This window comes from Eurypyga helias, unplaced genomic scaffold (assembly GCF_000690775.1).
Source record: "Eurypyga helias isolate BGI_N326 unplaced genomic scaffold, ASM69077v1 scaffold8798, whole genome shotgun sequence".
Taxonomy (NCBI): Eukaryota; Metazoa; Chordata; class Aves; order Eurypygiformes; family Eurypygidae; genus Eurypyga; species Eurypyga helias.
Genome location: NW_010264935.1, coordinates 1 through 18,605, shown reverse-complemented (window position 1 = coordinate 18,605; position 18,605 = coordinate 1). Strand labels below are relative to the sequence as shown.

At 39.6% G+C, this 18,605-nt stretch overlaps 1 protein-coding gene across 1 annotated transcript in view; it reads right to left on the bottom strand.

Moving 5' to 3' along the window:
• The window catches only part of PARD3B (par-3 family cell polarity regulator beta), a gene marked incomplete at its 3' end in the record, with an annotated part of 137,954 nt that extends 119,582 nt beyond the window's left edge, over window positions 1–18,372 (bottom strand). The window contains exons 1-3 of the mRNA XM_010156547.1: window positions 18,298–18,372; window positions 15,833–16,004; window positions 666–770 (exon numbers count right to left, since the gene is read on the bottom strand). Coding sequence (XP_010154849.1) covers window positions 666–770; window positions 15,833–16,004; window positions 18,298–18,372 — 352 coding nt within the window. The remainder of the gene's footprint in view (window positions 1–665; window positions 771–15,832; window positions 16,005–18,297) is intronic.
• Window positions 18,373–18,605: the final 233 nt, after the last annotated feature.

The following is an 18,605-nucleotide window of genomic DNA, read 5'->3' as shown; positions in this document are numbered from 1 at the left end:
ACCTTCCCCACACACAATCCTTCAGGTCTTAAAATTGCAAAGTAAAAAAACATGACCCAAGTGTGACCAAGACAATATCAATTTCAGAAGACTGAAGACAGCCTGCAATAGCATCTGATTAAGTTACTGCATGCTCACTAATGGTGTCTTTGCACTAATATTTATTAATAACTAAGTTGAAAACAAGTTTGTCCTCAAAAGGGAAGAGTCAGGTTGTAAACCAGAAAAGTAAGAGAGAGACCATGCAGTACAGTAGCAGAGCACCAAAGGCAGACAGAAATGCCATGAGAAAACAAGGGAAGAAAGAGTGCGAGACCAATGAAGCATGGTAAAGGGGTAGTATTTTTTTTTTCTTTACAAGAAGCAATGGTATACTGGACAACACGATACTGAACAAACAATTGCTAAAAGCTCAGTTCATATTCCAGTGCCTTATGTCACCTTTGAGCTTTATGTAAATCCCTCTTTTTAAAAAACAAGAACCACTGTTAATTAATTGTATCATCTAAAATAATTATTTTGTCCAGAGGAAATTCTCTTCTTTAGACAAAGCGAGTATGATGCACTTTGCCTTAGACGCAAATTCATACACAGCTTATGAAACTGCTCTATGCCAACAGACAAGAACACTTTTACACTTAAGAAAAGCATACATTACATGACACCTACATGCTTGAGGCTGTGGTCACTGGGATGAGCAGCACTTGGGTGGAAGTCAGCAGGTGGGCCCAAAGCTGGATCGCTGCTCCTTCGTACTAAAAGTGGTGTGCCTAAGAGACAAAATAAAGAGCAATAGTTCAAGGCTGCTACAGGAACACAAGGTAAAGCTTCATGTGATTTAACTAAGAAAGGTACTTTATTTCCATATGCTCACAAGACGCAGTAGTCCATCACCATGACTTCTGTGCCATTCCAACCTGAGGCATGGAAATTGCAGATCAGGCACAGGTGTTTGGCCGCAAAGGAAGCTGCAGGATAAATGGATAACTCCCTACATTAACATCAGTCAGTAACTAACATTCCTTGGGCTGGCCCTGCAGAGACTGTCTGAGTAAGGATATGAAGAGGAGAGGGGAAAAGAGATTTTATCACAGCAGATCTGTCTCCCACTACCAACTGCCAGGATTCCCAGGGAACAGACGTAGGCAGTTGCAGTTGTTTCAGACAAGCTGTAGACTAAACAGCTTCCTCTTGAAGGCATCTCCAATTAGATTCAGCAACTATTCAAGTACTGTCTGGGAATAAACTCAGGGACCAGTCAGCAGCAGCTAATGACACAACCATCCAGTTTGCAGAATACACGGGTGCTATAAAACACTCCCCGCAAAACCTCCAGGCGAGGTGAGAGAGAGAACATCTTTTGTAATATAAGAAAGGAATTTCTCACATTATCCAAAATTAAACAATTCTTTTTTTCCCAAGTCTGTCCAAAATTATTTATCCATAGGCAAACAAAAAAATTGAAGAGAATGTTGGTCTAAGACAACAGTTTTTCAAATGTTGCAAGTGAATGAAAATAAGATTGAACCTGTCAGTTATAATACTAATTATAGTGGCTGGGGCTGATGGCCATCATAATTACCAGATCTATAACAGAAGTTTGAACACACAACAGTTTCCTCATCAGAGAGATGATAAAAAGCTGGAGGGACTGTACCACATTCCTCCTCTGCACAACTCTGCAAATATAGGTCGATTAAATACCAGCACCTGATGCTGAGGTGCCACCGCAGAATCTAATGCTCTTACCCTTCCTCATAGTGAGCAACAGTTTTTTATACACAGGTAATCCCTCCCATTTCCACTTATAAAGAAAATCAGTAAAACTAAGACAAATTTCTGTTCTGGTATTGAGGGAATGTTCAAAAAACAAAAGGTGAATATTGTTTTTTGCTCCAAGTGATTATCAACTTGATATCAAGAGCCGTTCATGTTTTTACAAGGAGATTCTGAAGAAAGGGTTCGATCACAAAATTGATCCATTTTGTGCGATTTTCCAAAGGTGCCAGTAGGTCAAAAGGAACCAAATCTCTCCATTCAAATATTCCTGTTCTTCACATGGTGCTGAAATTTTTTTTCCCTCTAAGAAAATCTGATAAGAAGATGTATAAAACTAAAGCCAAAAAGCATTGGATTTTTACTCCCTTAAGAGAAATACTTATTCCTTAAAATATTTTTTTTCCAAGTATGACCGAAGTGTTTCCAGTGACCTGTATGAAACTTTTACTTTCTCTTCAATACAACAGTTTAAAAAAGGATGCTGAGACACTTTTGTATGTCTCAGGATAATTTAGTCAACCCAACTCCTACAGACACAGACATGAACAATCCAGAGAAACACTTGGTAAACTAACAGAAAGCTCTTTGCATTGGTGCTTTTATTTGTAACTTGAAGACCTCCTTTCACTTGCTTTCTGCCACTGTTATCCAGACAAACTGAAGGAAAATGGCATTATCCCATTCTCAGCTTACAGCTGTCTAAACTTTGAAAGCAAAGTTTGCAGGAGCAGCAGGATTATAGATAACACTCTTTTCCAGTTTGGGAAGATGGTCTTGCAGCTATTTGCTTGCTTGTTATTCCTGTGAGTTTTGCTTATTGAAATATTATGCAATATTTGGTGCTCATCTGGAACGCCACCCTATTCGCACAAAACCAGCAGGACTTTCTGACCATTGTCTACAATGCTTTCTCTTCTCCCAATTTGTTGCAAATTTTAAGGTCCTACAGATCATTTGTCTTTAAGAGAAAAACAAGAGCCTATTTTCTTAATTTTTTTCAAATATATTTACTGACATACAACATCTTTTCTTGTACAGAGATACCACAAATTGTAACATGTCTGTGAACCAAGTCAGCCAAAGTCTTTAGCTAAAATTATCCAAGCCAGTCCTCCCCCTGGCCCTCATTGTTTTATATGCAAACAATCTTTCACTAGACAAAAGTAAATTAAACCAAAATGCCCTCTCCAAGAACATATGAGAGCCTTGAGAAGAAGCAGTATTCCCCCACCCCCGGGGGGAGAGTCCCTTATTCTCTTTCAGCAGACAGCAGTTCTCAGTGGCTCCCTGAGCCAGCCAACTCTAGCCCCTCTCCCCTCGCCTCATCTGCGGCTCAGGCTCCTCCCTGCCCTACCACCACCCTTCCCCACCACTCTGTGCCTCCCAGTCCATGCCACTCCCCCACAGGCTCCTTTCTTTCTTCAGCCTCTCCTTGCCCCTTCAGTACTGCACACCCAGAACTCTAGAAAGCCAAGCACTCTCCCTGGAAGACAGCAATCTCCCCTAATCCCACTGCACAGGAATCAACCTGGCTCAGGAGTCGGCCCATGGTCACTACACATCCATAGCTTGAATTTGTCCATCACTGTCTTCCTCAGACATGGATAAAATGTAATGAAAAACCACCACTACTACCATTTACTAGGGGCATGCTATAGACAGTTATATGCATTTTTACTTAAGAGATCATAATCTCTTTTATTCTGTCACAAAACAGATCATTGCCTTTTTCTTTACTGCTTTCCTTTTGTGATGCCCTGCTTCCATGTTATTCTACTCACGCTCTTGCATTTGTGCTGAACATTTATAACAACCAGTGTAAGTTCAAACAGAAAATTCATCTTTCCCTGAATCATGACACACAGAAAAACTCCTTTCTGCATACCAAGTCGATCATACAAACACGCTATTTACAAGCACTACTGTTTTGTGCCAGAGGAGCACTTTGTGCTTCAAACTTCAGAAATGAGTTTAAGAAAATTAGTTATCCTCATCTTGCTGCACTGCACCAGTAATTTACAGACAAAAAAATTCAAACACATGCCCAAGACTAGAATTTTTCTCATGATGACAGCTTTTAACCTCAATCACTTCAGGGTGTATTTCCCTTCCTTTCAAAATCTGCACAGAGCACCTTCTGTCACAGTACTAGAGCACCTCCTAAGCACACACAGATCTCTCAGTCTTACTCACATTACATAGTCTCACAAAGCTGATGAGACAAAGTCCTGCGCTTTTCCTTCCGTAAACTATCATTCAGTTTCAAGCCATGTAGATCAATCTTTTCCTTTTGGTAGATTCACCCTCAAAAATTACTATCTACACAGACTCATGGTTAACAGTGTATTTTCTCTGAACTCTTATGTTTTGGAAATATTTTTTTTTTAACTGCAAATATGGTTGAAACAAGCATATGGTAGAAACCACACTTTGATTTAAATTGGTTACATTAGGGGAAAAAAAAAAACCCACCACAGGAGAGAGAAGTTCTGCCATTTGTGCACAATTAAAAACTGAAAACTTGCATCAACACAATGGCAAAAGAAAGATCTCCAAGCCAGATGTAACCCTCTTCCTTTTTTTTTTTTTTCCTTTTTAAATTTCACCAAAAAGCTGTACGCAGCCATTAACATTCACCCTGAATCAAAGCGCATGCTGCCCCACTTAAGCCCTTTGGTGGATCAAAAAATCAGCATCTGAGGTTAGGAGGGGGCTGACTAGCCACAAGTGACGGGTTTAAGAATACTGCAACCTCAGATAAATAATGTAAAGTTTGGAGTTCAGGATCCGAACGTGATCAGGGGAACTTTGGAACTCCAGCTGTCTCTCCCGGGGTCCTCTAAACCCTTCAGGGTCTCTTGGCTCTGAGTCCAGGCAGCAAATTTGATGCCTAAATTTAGACAGCTGAGTATCACTCAGAGTGACCACTACCACCAAAAAACATTATTCCAACCCTTTTTAATTTCACTTTTTTGCCCTTAAGACTCCTTGTTCAGGAAAGCACAGTTCATCTCCAGGCTGAAATCCTTTTATTCTCTGGGATTTAGTTTGCAGGTTGCTGTTACAGAGCCAAATTCAGAAAACTGCTGAAGAAAACCGGAGTTTATTACCCATGAGCATTTTCCGTAGGCTGTGCTATCTACAATGCAGTCAAATTATGAACTAAAAATTGATTTTAGCATTGCTTCTGGTGCAAATGCTCTCGGACGACTTCTGGGTGTTCTGACAAACCAAGGAACATAAGGAATACAAGCTCATGTGTTGCCACTGCACCAGCGGCAACTAACACATGAGGTTGGTTGGTTGGTTTGTTTTTCCTGGGTAACAGGGAAGAACTGTGTCAGAAAGAACAAAAGACACACTTGGACAGAATACCATAAGCGGGTAGGAAAGAGACAATAAATCCACTCCACAGTTAAACCCATCTTTGTAAAATCTGCTCCCGCATACAAAATGCTGACTGAGATGGGAAAAGAGCTGTCCACCAAGTGCGTATCAGTCAACTGCTAAAGGTCCTACCAGTGACAATTCTTCTGCTGCCTCCTTCAAGATTACACTTGCCTGGACAGACAAACAAATCATTTTCTCACCTGCATGTGCCTCGAAATATTTTTTTAGAGCTCCTTTTGAGCAAATCACAACAAAGTTCCAAGCCAGAGGCTGAAACAAAACACCATAAATGCTATATACATACACACACAAATCTGAATGTGACTTCAGCACAGACAGTTCCGGGCTGGAAGATCTGTGAACAGACACAGCAAAAACCGCCGCCATTTAAAACAAAAAGTGAAAATTACTTTTAAACTGGTGCTCTCATGAAACAATTCAGGCACTGGAAACAAAATGTTACAAGCAAGATATGAATTTATATTTAAATACAGGAAAGGTCATTAATATGTGCCTGTTTTTCTTTTTATCAGAGAAGTTTCGCATTAACAAGCACACAGACAGTTCTGCCAGCCAGCACTTTGGGAGAGCACTAAGCAATCAGTGTGGGTAAATTTGGTCACCCTGAGATTTACTGCTTACCACCACCTAAGGCATCACGCAATGGTTCTGCCATGTGCTTAAAATGTAGCTGACATTAGCTTGTATGTTCTACCTTGTGATAGGACTGTACCAGGGTTTTTTCATTTTTTTTCAATATGTAATGCTCTGACGAAGTGACTTTTATGTTTAAAGCTAACTCGAATTGCTCATAATAGCACCTATCAATACAATTTCACAGCTACAGCTATCTGTTCTTTCCAAAGTGCACACTGCACTTTGGAAATTTCCATGGATACAAGATTAGATTAATGAACTAGGATGATGTAACAGTTAAGACAATTGACTTAAATCTACAAACAGATGAAAATCCATTCCCAACAAGCTCTCTCTTTTATATATTAACTCAGTGCAGAACAAAGTATTTCTCTACCACTCTAGATGAGGTGTACTTTTTCTTACAAAGAAACTTAAAAGCAATTGCCCACAAAAAACCCAATAAAGGCTTTAAAGAGAGATTGTTTTGTGGTGGTGTTCTTCGGTGCCATGAATTTCAAATGAATTATTTTCTCTGGTTGTATGTGCTATAACATATTAAGTTACAGGACTTCAGTTTGGATCTTAGGCAGGTATGCTTTTCTTACACTTATGGGCACATGTCAAATCTAGAGTAGTTTCAGGATCTTCTCACCTCCATCAACACGGTGCTCCCATTTTCAGCTCTTCATGAGAGAGATGGGGAGCACGCAGAGTTACTGGAGTGCTGGGAGCATCATGACTCCACTCCGAAGGGTCTTGGCTGCAGGTACCATATGGAAGAGACTGGGCAGAGGAGAAGGAGCTGCAGCAGAATCCTTCTGGCACAAGAATTAATCACCTCACAACAGGGAGCTGTGATTTTTTTCACCAAGCCAAGTCCTAGGAAGATGTACAACTCCTATCCTTGCAGAACGATTAGGAGCCCTGCGAGAACTCACTGGCTACTGCCAACAAGTAGAATTGGCACTCTCCACTACCGGCCAGGCTTACTCTGACTCTGGTCCAGGAGAAGCACCTACGTGAATCACACCATCAGTGTGCAACCTATGACTGATGCGCAGCTTCCAGCCTCAGACACAGGATTAAAAATTAGAGCAGACTCAAACATTTTATGGTTTTTTTAAGTATCATCTGGAAAAAAGAAATGCGTGTTACATTAGAATTTGCCTACACACACGCAAAGTCTTTTGGGGGGTGGGGGTGTGTGCTGGGTTTTGGTTTTTTAAATGTAATCTGTTTCAAATGGCGTTCAGATGCCAAGGAAACTGGACTTTAGATATACTCAAAAACACCAGTTTAGTCATCCAACTTGCTGCACACAGCAAAAAGCATTCATCTTATTAAACAGACTTTTTAAAAGTAGCATATTATCTGTAGTTACTGAATTTACATCAATCATTTTAGGCTAATATATCCTATAAGATTTTAAAACTAATAGATCTCAGACTCTCGCACCTCATTTTTATTCACAGATTGAAAGGCAAAAATAAGCATTTCTTCTATTTCAATTCCCAGCCCATTTCTCAACTTCAAATGAAATACTTAATGAACTGTACTAGTTGAATAAACTGACACAAAGAAAATATTCTGTACACCTGCAAAAGAGGCCACACTGCCAAAAGCTGGTTTAGTACTTCAGCTAACATCGGTTACAGGTGCTTATACAGTCACTTTCCACAGTTCAACAGTTTCATTTTCTTTAAAACTTTGGCAGCTAAACTTTACAGCTTGAGTATCACTTCGGTAGCATTTCATTGCTAGTACTAGAATAGTAAAATCCATTTTTGAATATTTTAATGGCATTTTATAATATCACAAATCATGGCATTAGTATAGGGGTTTGTAATATTTAAACACAACCTGTATTTTATACATTAGATCTAAATTAAGAACCTGTTCTGGTTTGAGTTTGTCTTAAAAAAGGAGTTCTATTAGGATTATTTTCTATTCCGGTCACGGTAAACTAGTTTTAATGTCAAAATCCAAGCTTCTTCCTGCCAATTTTAAAAGACATTAAGATAAAACAGTGAAACCTCCTGAATTTTGAACTTTCTGGGAGGTTTCAAGGAATGGCAAGAGCACAAGAGTAGCTATATTGGGTTCGCCTCGCCCATTATCCTGCACCTAACAGAGGTAACAAATACTCAGGGAGAGGGCACAGCTGCAAAGTGGTGTATCCTACCATCTTATAAAAAATGATGCTTGAAATACTTCCAAATCAGAGTGGCATCTAGACCAACATATTTTAAGCCACTGATGAGCCACCTCCTGCGAATTTGTCTAATTCTATTATAACTCATTGATTTTTGGTCTACAACACTGGATTACTCAAGTTAGCTGAATGCTTCATGAAAGAGTTGTTTTGCTCAGTAATCTGCTGAATGATACTCCTATTTTTTATGTGGTGATTTTTTATTAATCTGTGTTAATTTTTAAAATGGTATGATGACTGTTTCTGTAGGAAGGTTAAAAATGGGACTCAATCACAGCAGATCACTTATCCCTTTTTTTGTGGGAAAGTTAAGAAGAGATGACCAAAATCACCTTGCAGGATTCATCTTTCTAGTGAACATACTACATCCTTCTTTTACTTAACATGTACAGTAAACAGACTTCCCTCTAATGAAGTAATAAGCTACAAAGAAAGCAAAACATAAATCAACAGCCAGTGTGTCTATGGGAAAATTGTGCAACATATTGGGAGGGAGGTGCATCTTTTGCCAACTATGTTCAGGAGTCGTAAATACACAACTCTCCATGTTAACTTGGCTGAGATTATAGATATCTGTTGTGAGAAACAATCAAAATCTGAAGTGGCACTTCAGAGTAAAGAAACCAAAAAATCAACTAAGGCTCTTGAAAGGGTAAATTTAAATAGAAAGCTGTGAGAGAGAAATACATTGCAGTGGGCAAACTGACCAAATCATTTAACTGTTATATGTAACTACTTTAATGATGACTTTCATAAAGATGGGTTCATCTGTACACTGGAACATGTTTGTGTAGAAGCAAAGCGTAAACATTCATTAGCAAACGAACACTGCAAAATGCAATGTAGTGTAAATCTCTACTAGTTTTGTTTCTTAAGACAAAAAGGCTGATATGCTACCGTACGATCTTTAGTTGAAGTCTTTAACTTGAACAGTTTCAAACAATCAATCAGCCAAGCTTAGCAGGCTCATTTTCAACCTGAAATACACATTCTGCCATATTGCCTCAGAGCTAATAGACCACACAGCACTGCAGAGATTTATAAACACGCATACACGCTCCTTTGTCTTACCTAGCACTGGAGTGTACTGACAGAGATCTCACTATAGCCTTCCCGCATGGTATTACATTATAGCCTTTCGAAACATTCAGCTGCAAATATTTAGCTTGCTAAGTGGGTCGGTCTGCTTCTCTTTAGGAGACACTATCTTTGAAACCAGCTATGCACTCTAACTACACACAAATATAAACCCAGTAACATCACAAAACCAGCAAAATAGACAGAAATCTTAGGAAAAACACTGACATTGAATAAAGTGTGTCAAAAAGCAGCAGAGATTTTGCAATAGAATTTATTCCATCATTCTAAGTCCCATTCATCACCATCCCCCAAAACCTTCCCTGAGGCAATAAAAGGCTGGAAATGAACATCTCAGCTAGAGAGCTACTGCAGGAAAATGTGTAACTGGCAATGGAAAAACTATTTTTCTCCCTACTTAACATATTTTCATGGGGATAATCTCTTGCTCCAAAGTAAGGCAGATTAAACCAAGTGCAAAGGGAATAGAAACAAGGGGAATAACTGATGAGAACCAGAGGGGCTATTAAAAAGAAAAGGTGTTCTGTGGTAACCAGCTATGCACATAAATTTATTACCTACACAACTACTCAATTCTCGGGTACAGGGAAAAAGGAAGGGAAGACTGGCTTGTTTTCTAAATGGGCAACCCAAAGACAGAGAAACACATGGAAATTTTGTATCTATATAAAATTATAGATATATAAAAATATATCTTTCTTTCTCTTTCTGTAAAGCTTTACTGTATTCTTTTGCTGCAGTACAAAGATAAACTTTAGCTATGCTGGTACAAAGCTCATTTCCATGAATCAAGGACAACTAAGTAATACCAAGCTTAAGTCATGAGGTCAAAATATACCAAGCCTGCATTCTGACTGAAATGAAAAGTTATCTTCAAACCTTTAGCTTGCCTGAGAACAGAAACCATTTGTTTTAGGAACACAAGTAGACTTTAATTGAACATCACAATTCCTTAAAATCAGATTAAACCGAATGCTACAGAGGAGAAAAATCTATCAAGGACAGTGTCAATCTCACACCACCTATGACAAACAGCACAGAACAACGTTTGATATTGCTGCTATGAGAGCAGCCTTCCAGTGCAGAGAAAAACAATAGTCCTATCTGCTTAAGGAAGTAAGCAGTACTGCCTCAAACCACAGGAGGCAGCATGTGCTTCTATAATGCATTTCTTTTGAAACTTAACCATTTCAAAATGTTAATTTTCCCTGAATCATACATGAGAGAATTACTGCATGCACGTAGTACGCTCTAAGTACTGACAGACAGGAACGCTCAGCCAACAAACCGACATTGCAAGACTAAGGTGAACAGCATAGCTTTCATGGAAGAAAGTGTCTTTCCTACTTACTGTGACACAGCATGTATGCTGTAACGCAGGCATTAGCAACGTTTTGTCAAATGAATAGTTTCAGTTCATATCTGTTTTCATAACTTTTTAAAAACAGAGTCATGTGTCACAGGCTGTCTGCATATCCACAGTACCTCAACATCAGCTTGAAAGAGGACTAACCAAATATATGCGGTTGAAAATGCCCCCAAGCCTACTTACAATACCTTCACTTCAAAGCAGACAAGAAAGAGAAGGAATTCCTTCCAAGCTCTGAAGTCTGAGCACAGAAATGGATGACATCCGTACCCTGGGGGTAACCATTTAAGCCCTGTCAGGCCTATCAAAGGAGCAACTCCCAAAGACTCCTGGAAGAAACCTTGCCTTCAACTCCCTTGGCCTTCAAACTAAGACTGCCAATGGAAGCATCTCCGTTGACTGACTTAGCAACCCAAACACATAAGGCCATTCACACTTAATGAGTGTTTTGAACAACCCTATGAAGCATGACTGAAGCTAGAGTGGGCCCAAAAGCAGAGGAATACATTGAGCTGATTAAGTATATTCTGTACCTGAGCCCGTGAAACACCTTCAAGGAAGTTCCATCAGAGTGCAAGGTTTTTTTTAACATTTCCCAAACGTTACAAAGACATGGCCACAACACCAGGCATTAAAAGGGAAAATTAAAACTCTCCAGGCTGGTACCATTATTATCCTGTATTAGACCTACCGAAGGCTGGAGCATTCGCAGGTAGCAATCTCTTTTCAGAAACAAACTTTGAAGACACTACATAAAATGTCCACAACTGAAAGAACTGACTGTTCAAAAGCGCAAGTGCCTCAATATAGCTTGAACTTCAATCGTCACTGCTATCCGTAAACTTATTTTAGGAGAGAGACTGTAATCAGCAATCCCAACCACCATTTGCACACAAGTCTTCCACTTGCTTAGAACACTGATCAGGTGGGTTGTGTGCATATATATATATACACACATACATGAAAAGACAATTTTTTTCTCACGGATTTGCTTTAAAGCAAATACCAAAGTAAGACCTTTGAGTGAAAAAAGCAAGACACTTGCCCTACTTAGCAGTGAAAGCTTCCAAAGGGAGGAGTTAAACTCCTGTAGTTTGTAAGAGAATTGTCACCTGCTATCAATAACTGTTTAAGCAATTATTTCTTTATCTAACCTCCATTTTAACTAAACTCTAATAAATGTATATATTCATTAGGAAGCTACGTTTTATTGTAATAGCCAACAATCAAAGTAACCTAACTGTATCTGCTTCCCATAATGCTTGTACTCAGGAAACAGCTTCAGGAATCTTCAACCCAATTCTAAAATATCACGGATGCACCAGGTTCATGAGCAGAAGGTTAGTGGTGGGTAAGCATTTATTTAGAGAAGACTTATTAGAAACCTCTAGTCTGAAGCTGGAAAACACCTACACCAAATAATTTAGAAAATATTTTAGGAAGATCACATCAATTTACACATAGCCCTTTGGTTACTACCATAAAGTTGTATTTAACCACTCTGCGTTGCTAGTTCACTTGTAAAAATTCTAACAATGAACATGTATATATTCAAAACCTCAAATGATGAGCTAGAGAACACCAGACAGGACAATTCCACATGCTGTTAGCATCCCTAATATACATAACCCCATCCATCATGGGCTCTCAAAGATCTTAACATGCTACACAAGAATGTCATCCACTACCCCAGAAAAGCTATCTTTAAGATGAGAGAATGACTGTTTAATCATACATCAGCAACAAAACAGCAGTTTGGAACAGGGAATAAAGGCAATCAGTCAACAAGGTCTGCAAAGGTAAGTCCCTACCCTGCACACTCTTCTCAGCTACCATCTCTGGTCAAAGAGATGCCAGGCAGGGGAAGAGCTGAGTCTGACAGCCAGAAGACTGTCTCTGACACAGAATTTTAAAATAAACTCTCTCACTGAGGTGTAGGTTACCTTACTTTTACCATGGGCTAATGTCATACAGATAACAAGTATTCAACATACTGTTATTTCACTGATCATTCTAAGGTTTTGTCTATCCACAATTTTATACCTAAGAAACGAGGTTAAAATGGTACTGAAGAATTTACCTGACAGCACTCGAGATGATCTCCCTCCCTGGCACCGAGGTCAGGATCTGGGGAGCTACTGGCCTGTCAGTCTAACGCTCATTAATAGGAAAACACCAGGATGCAAAACCCACTACCAAATTGAGACGTAACAGAACTGAATGACTATGCTTCCATCAGCAATTTCATCCCTGAGTATCAGAAACTTCAATAAATCCTTTTCAGCTGTAAGGAACTACAAAGTAACGCTTACTTTGCAGTCAGAATTCAGGCACTCTCAGCAACACCACCTGACAGTCCAGCTCTGCAGAGACAGGCACTCAAGTATGTTTGCATCTCACCTTATGTTATGGACACAGCAGATACTGTGTTCACAAACAGTAAAAGTCTTCCCACATTTTTAAATTAGTATATTGAACGTAACAGACCACAATTTTACCTGTTTGAGATCACCAAACTCACTTTTAAATCAGTGACCCATTCATTTCAGGGAAAATAAAACAAATAGCGCAATAATTTCTTCACCTGGTTTAAAAGAAGATACGTGCAAAGAACTAAGAAAGTAATTTCATAATAAGTAAAATAAGAAACTTATTTTTTCCCCTTAAGTTTTGCCAGTATGTGACAGCAACATAAGATATAAGGTACTTTCAGTTTTCATCAGATATAACATTGCTTTTACTCTGGCTCACTTTCAAAGTTACAGGTGACAAAGAGCAAAATAAGGGTAACTAACTACAAAATAGAAAAACTATGATTTCAGACAGTCAAGCTGATCATTATTGTAAAGAGTATCAACCACAAAAGAAACTGAAAGTAACATACAATTAAAAAAAAAAAAATTCCCCTTCATTGCCATCTCTCTCTAGCCAGTAAAGACTTTAAGCCTAGAGATAACAGAGAATTAACTGGATCAAACACATAATTTATTAAAGAGAAAAAACTTTTGACAGCAGTATCTCAAGTGCCTTTTCTAACATCAGTGCCAATTCTCTCATGTTTGAGAACAGCGGTGTTTAGTTTCACGTACTTACTAAGCATCAAGCAGTAAGTTTTCTGTGAGCAGACCACTAAATGAACATTGCTTGTAAATGAAACTGTGGATCTGGCTTCAAATACAAAACAACCAGCAGAAATTAAACAGGCAAAATTGTTCCATAATCTGATAATTCATATGCCAATGAATTCCCTGCATTTCATCGCAAAAGGCATTCCGCAGAAACACTCTGAAAGCTCAGCACACGACAGTTCTTGAAACACAGCTCTGCCATGGAAAGCAACACTTGCTCGCCGCGTATATATTTAATCACATCCTTGCTCCTAAAGTAAGAACACCTTTTTAAAATGATTGTTATTTATTTCTGCTAGCAAGGGTGAGTCAATTCAATAATTAGACAGGGAGCCAGACTACTGTGGTTCATGCATCAATGGTATTGATGCAACCAAATTGCCCTTCTATTTCTTCATTTACTTTTCAATTTGCCTCTAGTGCAAATAGGGACATAATTTAAGGTCTGGGGACTTGTACAGGAAACAAAGGCAAAAATTAAGTCTAAAGAAATTTAATCTGTGATGTAAAATACAGAAAAAACCCAATTAAATTTCAGAGTGCAGACTGCAAATCTTTCATTTACGCTGTAAAATAAAACAATCTGAAAGAGAACCGTTGAGAAAAACATATTATATTTATGTTCTCTATTTTAAGAAGCAAGCACCCATTTAAACTTCAAATATATATTAGTATTGCACTGACAACAAAATAGAACCCCAATTGGCTGCTTTTCTCATGTTATATTTAATCTCCTTTACACTCTATAGTAGAAGGATTCCATAAATGCTATGAAAACTGAACTACCTGGTAGCTTACTGGTGAGCTCAAGAGCTCTAGCATTTAACTTTTACATAAAACTGTGAGAGGCTGAAGTACTCTTCTCTCTAACCCTCAACTTCCATACAGCAGTACACTAGACAAACCAATTTCAATTTATTTTTTTTAAATAGGGTTCAGAAGTATTTGGAGAACAATCTCTACTTTCTGAACATGCAAAATTGTGGTTACAATGTTATTTAAAAATACGTGACAAATGAAGTTGCCTGATCACAGCCTGATCCGGTGAGCTTTATCAGAAATTTTATTTTAGTTTGGTTTTGTTAAAACGCCCTTTCCTCTAAAAATGCAATTAAAATAAACAGACAAGTAGACATTCAGTTTCTGAAGCTGCAGTCAAGACTACCCTTTGACAGTAGCACAACCAGAGGCAGTATTTCTATCCGTACCCCCCCTCACACTCAGAAACTATTGCACGCTGTTAGCAGACGCCCAGCGGTACCCAAGAACACAGGGTGAATTGGACAATGAGCTCTGTTGGAATGTGGAGAAGCCTCTCCTGAGCATCATTCACTTGCTAAATGCTGTCAGTGCACCACTGCTTTACAGGCAGAGTGTAAGAGGATTCACCTTCAATCTGGCTCTGAAAGCTTCTACAGCTACTATCTAGGTGACAGCTCAGGCTGCTCTCAACCCAAGAGAGTATTTCAAACCGCTTTGTGTTCAACGTACAAGACTAGCTCTTCATAACTGGAAACCAGTGGCTGAGCTCTTGGCCTTCCAGGCACACTGAAACAACACAGGGGACCAGAGTTGCAGCACTTCACACAGTACCTTCTGATATAAGAAGGAATTAAACAGAAGCCTCTCCTAATCACAGTTTGCTCACCTGAAAGTCAGATAGGCAAATAGACTCTGCTGTGTAACTTCTTCAAAGGCAGAGAGCTGAACTGTTGCAGCTCTTATCTCCTCCTTTCTACCTCCCACCCCTAAAACAGGATACTAGCTCAGATAATCAGTACAAGTATTTGTACACAGAAGTTTCACGCTCACTGAACCCAGGTTCCTCAACAAAAATGCTGAGCTTTCTTCAATGACTTTGTTACTTGAAAATATTCTGCATTGGTTTCATCTCTTCTGCTCTCAGATTACGATGAAGGATTATCAGCAACCTATTGGGCCAAGGAAAGGAGATAAGAGAGACCTCAGCAGCACAGACAGACCTAACATACAGCAGGATACAAGGCTCAGGTGCAGACTTGCCATGCTCAGTTGCAGCCTTCAGCATCAATTGTTCAAAAGCCCAACTTTTGGCATTACAATTATCTTCACTGAATCACAAGGTAAGAAATAGGGTATAAAAACTTTCTTTAAACACATAAAATCGGATTACAGACACAGACATTCCCACTATACTGGTCAAAAAAACTAAAAAATAATGATACAAGATACACATACCCAATTTCAGAGCAGAAGGGGTCACTTCAATCTCACCACCAATCGGCTGAAAGGCAGCCAGCTGCACCGCTACCTCTGTCTCAAAAGAGTCCGGGCTGTTTCGGTCTGTGAAACTGCCATTGGCACCATCAGTCTTAGGGTGAGTTTCTTGCTCATCATAAACAGCAATCAGCTATCAAAACAAAAGAGAATATTGTTTGTATGTTTAAGTATTACCAAACTTTGCTTTTTTTAAAGCAAAACATATCTGTCATTAGACTACAAAAATAACAACCTTATTTCAGAGCAGCTAACAATAAGCACACAGATTCAGGAAAGCACATGCATTTGTGTTTAAATACATTGACTTCAAAATGACTGAAGCATATGCTTCAGCAGTGCCCTGTGCTGACATGCTTTTCTGAGTTAGCGTTCCACCATTAGTGGACATTTTACATTGTTCCAAAACATTTAGGGCTCAGCATGCTTAAAAACACAAACCAGCATTTAATTCTTGGGGGTGGAGGTTGTTTATTTTAAAAAAATTCAGTGCTACTGACTGACACACTGCACAAAGGTAACATAACCATGGAAGCTGTACTGAGTGAGCAGATACATGTTTTATTTACATGATAATTACATTCCGAGGACAAGTTACATCCGGCACAGTAGCAGAGTGAAGAGTTTCCCTAATCACCGAACCTATGCCTCTGTAAGGACGAAAGTTTCTTGGTCCACCTAGGTACACGTACTCAGCCCGTATCTACCATCTCCTCCCATTCCCTCCTGCAAGCTTACACCAGACACATTGTTTCTGAAAACTGTCCCTCAGTCAGCGGCTCTTCCACAACTGCAAGTGCATAGGAAGGTCAAGATGAAGCAATGACAGACTGCAAAGTCTGCTGTCCAAACTCATACGACTGTGAGATAACACGCATACAGCTTCATCATCAAGTGACTCGGGTACGTGTGCCTGGGTGCAAATCCTGTTACAGTTCCAGGGAACAGTTAACTGTGTTACAGTTCTGGGAAAACAAACATAAAATTGTTAATTCCCGATGAATCTAAACAAATTAGAAGACTTGCTGTTCTCAGCCAACAGGACACTTGACACCGCAGATCTCTCTCCAAGGGGAGAGAAGGTAACAGGAGCAGTTCAAGCACTTTTGCTTGAGTTTTTCTTAGCTAGCTAATCTTGAAAAAGACCACAACACACACAGCTTACTAGGCACTGCCAAGATACACACAGAAACAAGTTTAAAGGCTTTAACAGAGGAAGTAAATCAAGGTATGCATACACACTCTCTCTAGAAAAATATTAGTACATCAAATCTTCTCTGACACTTCCAAGACATGTCAAAAATTATATCCTATGAGAAGTAGTATAGTGAAATAGAGACAAACATTTAAAGGAATTCATTTGCCTCAGGGAAGAAATGAATGTGTGAGAGGGAGAAGAAGAGAAAAATTAAAAGAAAAATCCTGAAGTGCTTTCTAAGGAAGACACTGACATTTCCAGGTCTTCCACTCATTTATAATTTGGTTGCTAGAAACGTGTCAGCTCATAGTTATCAATGCCTATTTCAGAGACACACAAACCCCCTAAATAATTAGGTAGAAAACTTGCTCTCCTTTCCCATATAAAGCCTCTTTCCTTTTCATGGCTGAACAAATAGCTCTGACCGCATACAAGTCGGTTTGTATTTGTCCAAAGCATAGAGGAAAGAGAAAACCCAGTAACAAAGACAACTCTCTTTGTAACTTATTCCTGCGTTGCAGGGAAACTACCCAGGTATTCATACTGCATTCAGCACCAAGCCACCACTGCGCCCCACAACTACACACAGGCAAAAAGGTTGCCATAGAGCCAGACTTCAACAGACCAAGGCAATCTTCTCCAGCATCAAGTAAAAAACATACGGTGTCTTTGTTTTTAAAATGACTATCTGTGTCCTTGCGATTATGGAAACCCATCATGATCCAAAGTTCCACAACTGTTGCCCATCAAAAAGGTTTGCTTTCTCAATCTCACTTTTGCTGTGGAAACAATTTTAAAGGAAGAGGCTGTTACTACAGAAGAGGAAAACTGAGATTGTGTAGGACCATGGCACTAAAAGCACCTTAGATAACAGTAAGATACTAAGTTCAGTTGAGCATTTGCAATGTAGCACAAACGCAACCCAGCTGGGCCTTGAGGGAAGTAACCAAGTGAACTCCTCAGCTGGACCAAGCTGGGTTTCCCCAAGGTTTCACACTCTAGCATATTAAGCTTTATATTGTGCTGTGATACTCTACACTTACTGCCTCAAGATGCTGCAGAGACAAAAAGGTAGGGACTGACTCAAAAAAATTAGACTAACCAATGGAAAAGCACAGCAAGAACCACTACATGGACACATGCAAACACTATCTCAGACTCAAAAGCCCCTAGAACATGTAGTAAGAACCAGAGAGGTAAACCAGGAGAACATCGCTGTCGTGATTACCCCATTTCTATCAGCCTTCTTCAAGTATTTACCCCCGGCCAGCTGCAGAGACAGAGCCGCAGTCAAGCCCCGCATTGCCCCTCTCGCAGCCTTACATACATCATGGTGTTACCACACACTCAGATCTCTACGCACGGTACGTTTCCCTTATTCCCCGAAGGCCGAACTGTAGCGGAAATTGTAAAGAAAGTTGCTTTACCAGTCAAACAGGCAGCCTACCTACCAGCCAAGCCCAGGAGGGCCAACTGCGTTATGGCTACACGCCAGTGAGCTCGCTGGCTTCCAGGGACGCGGCTCCCGCCGGCAGT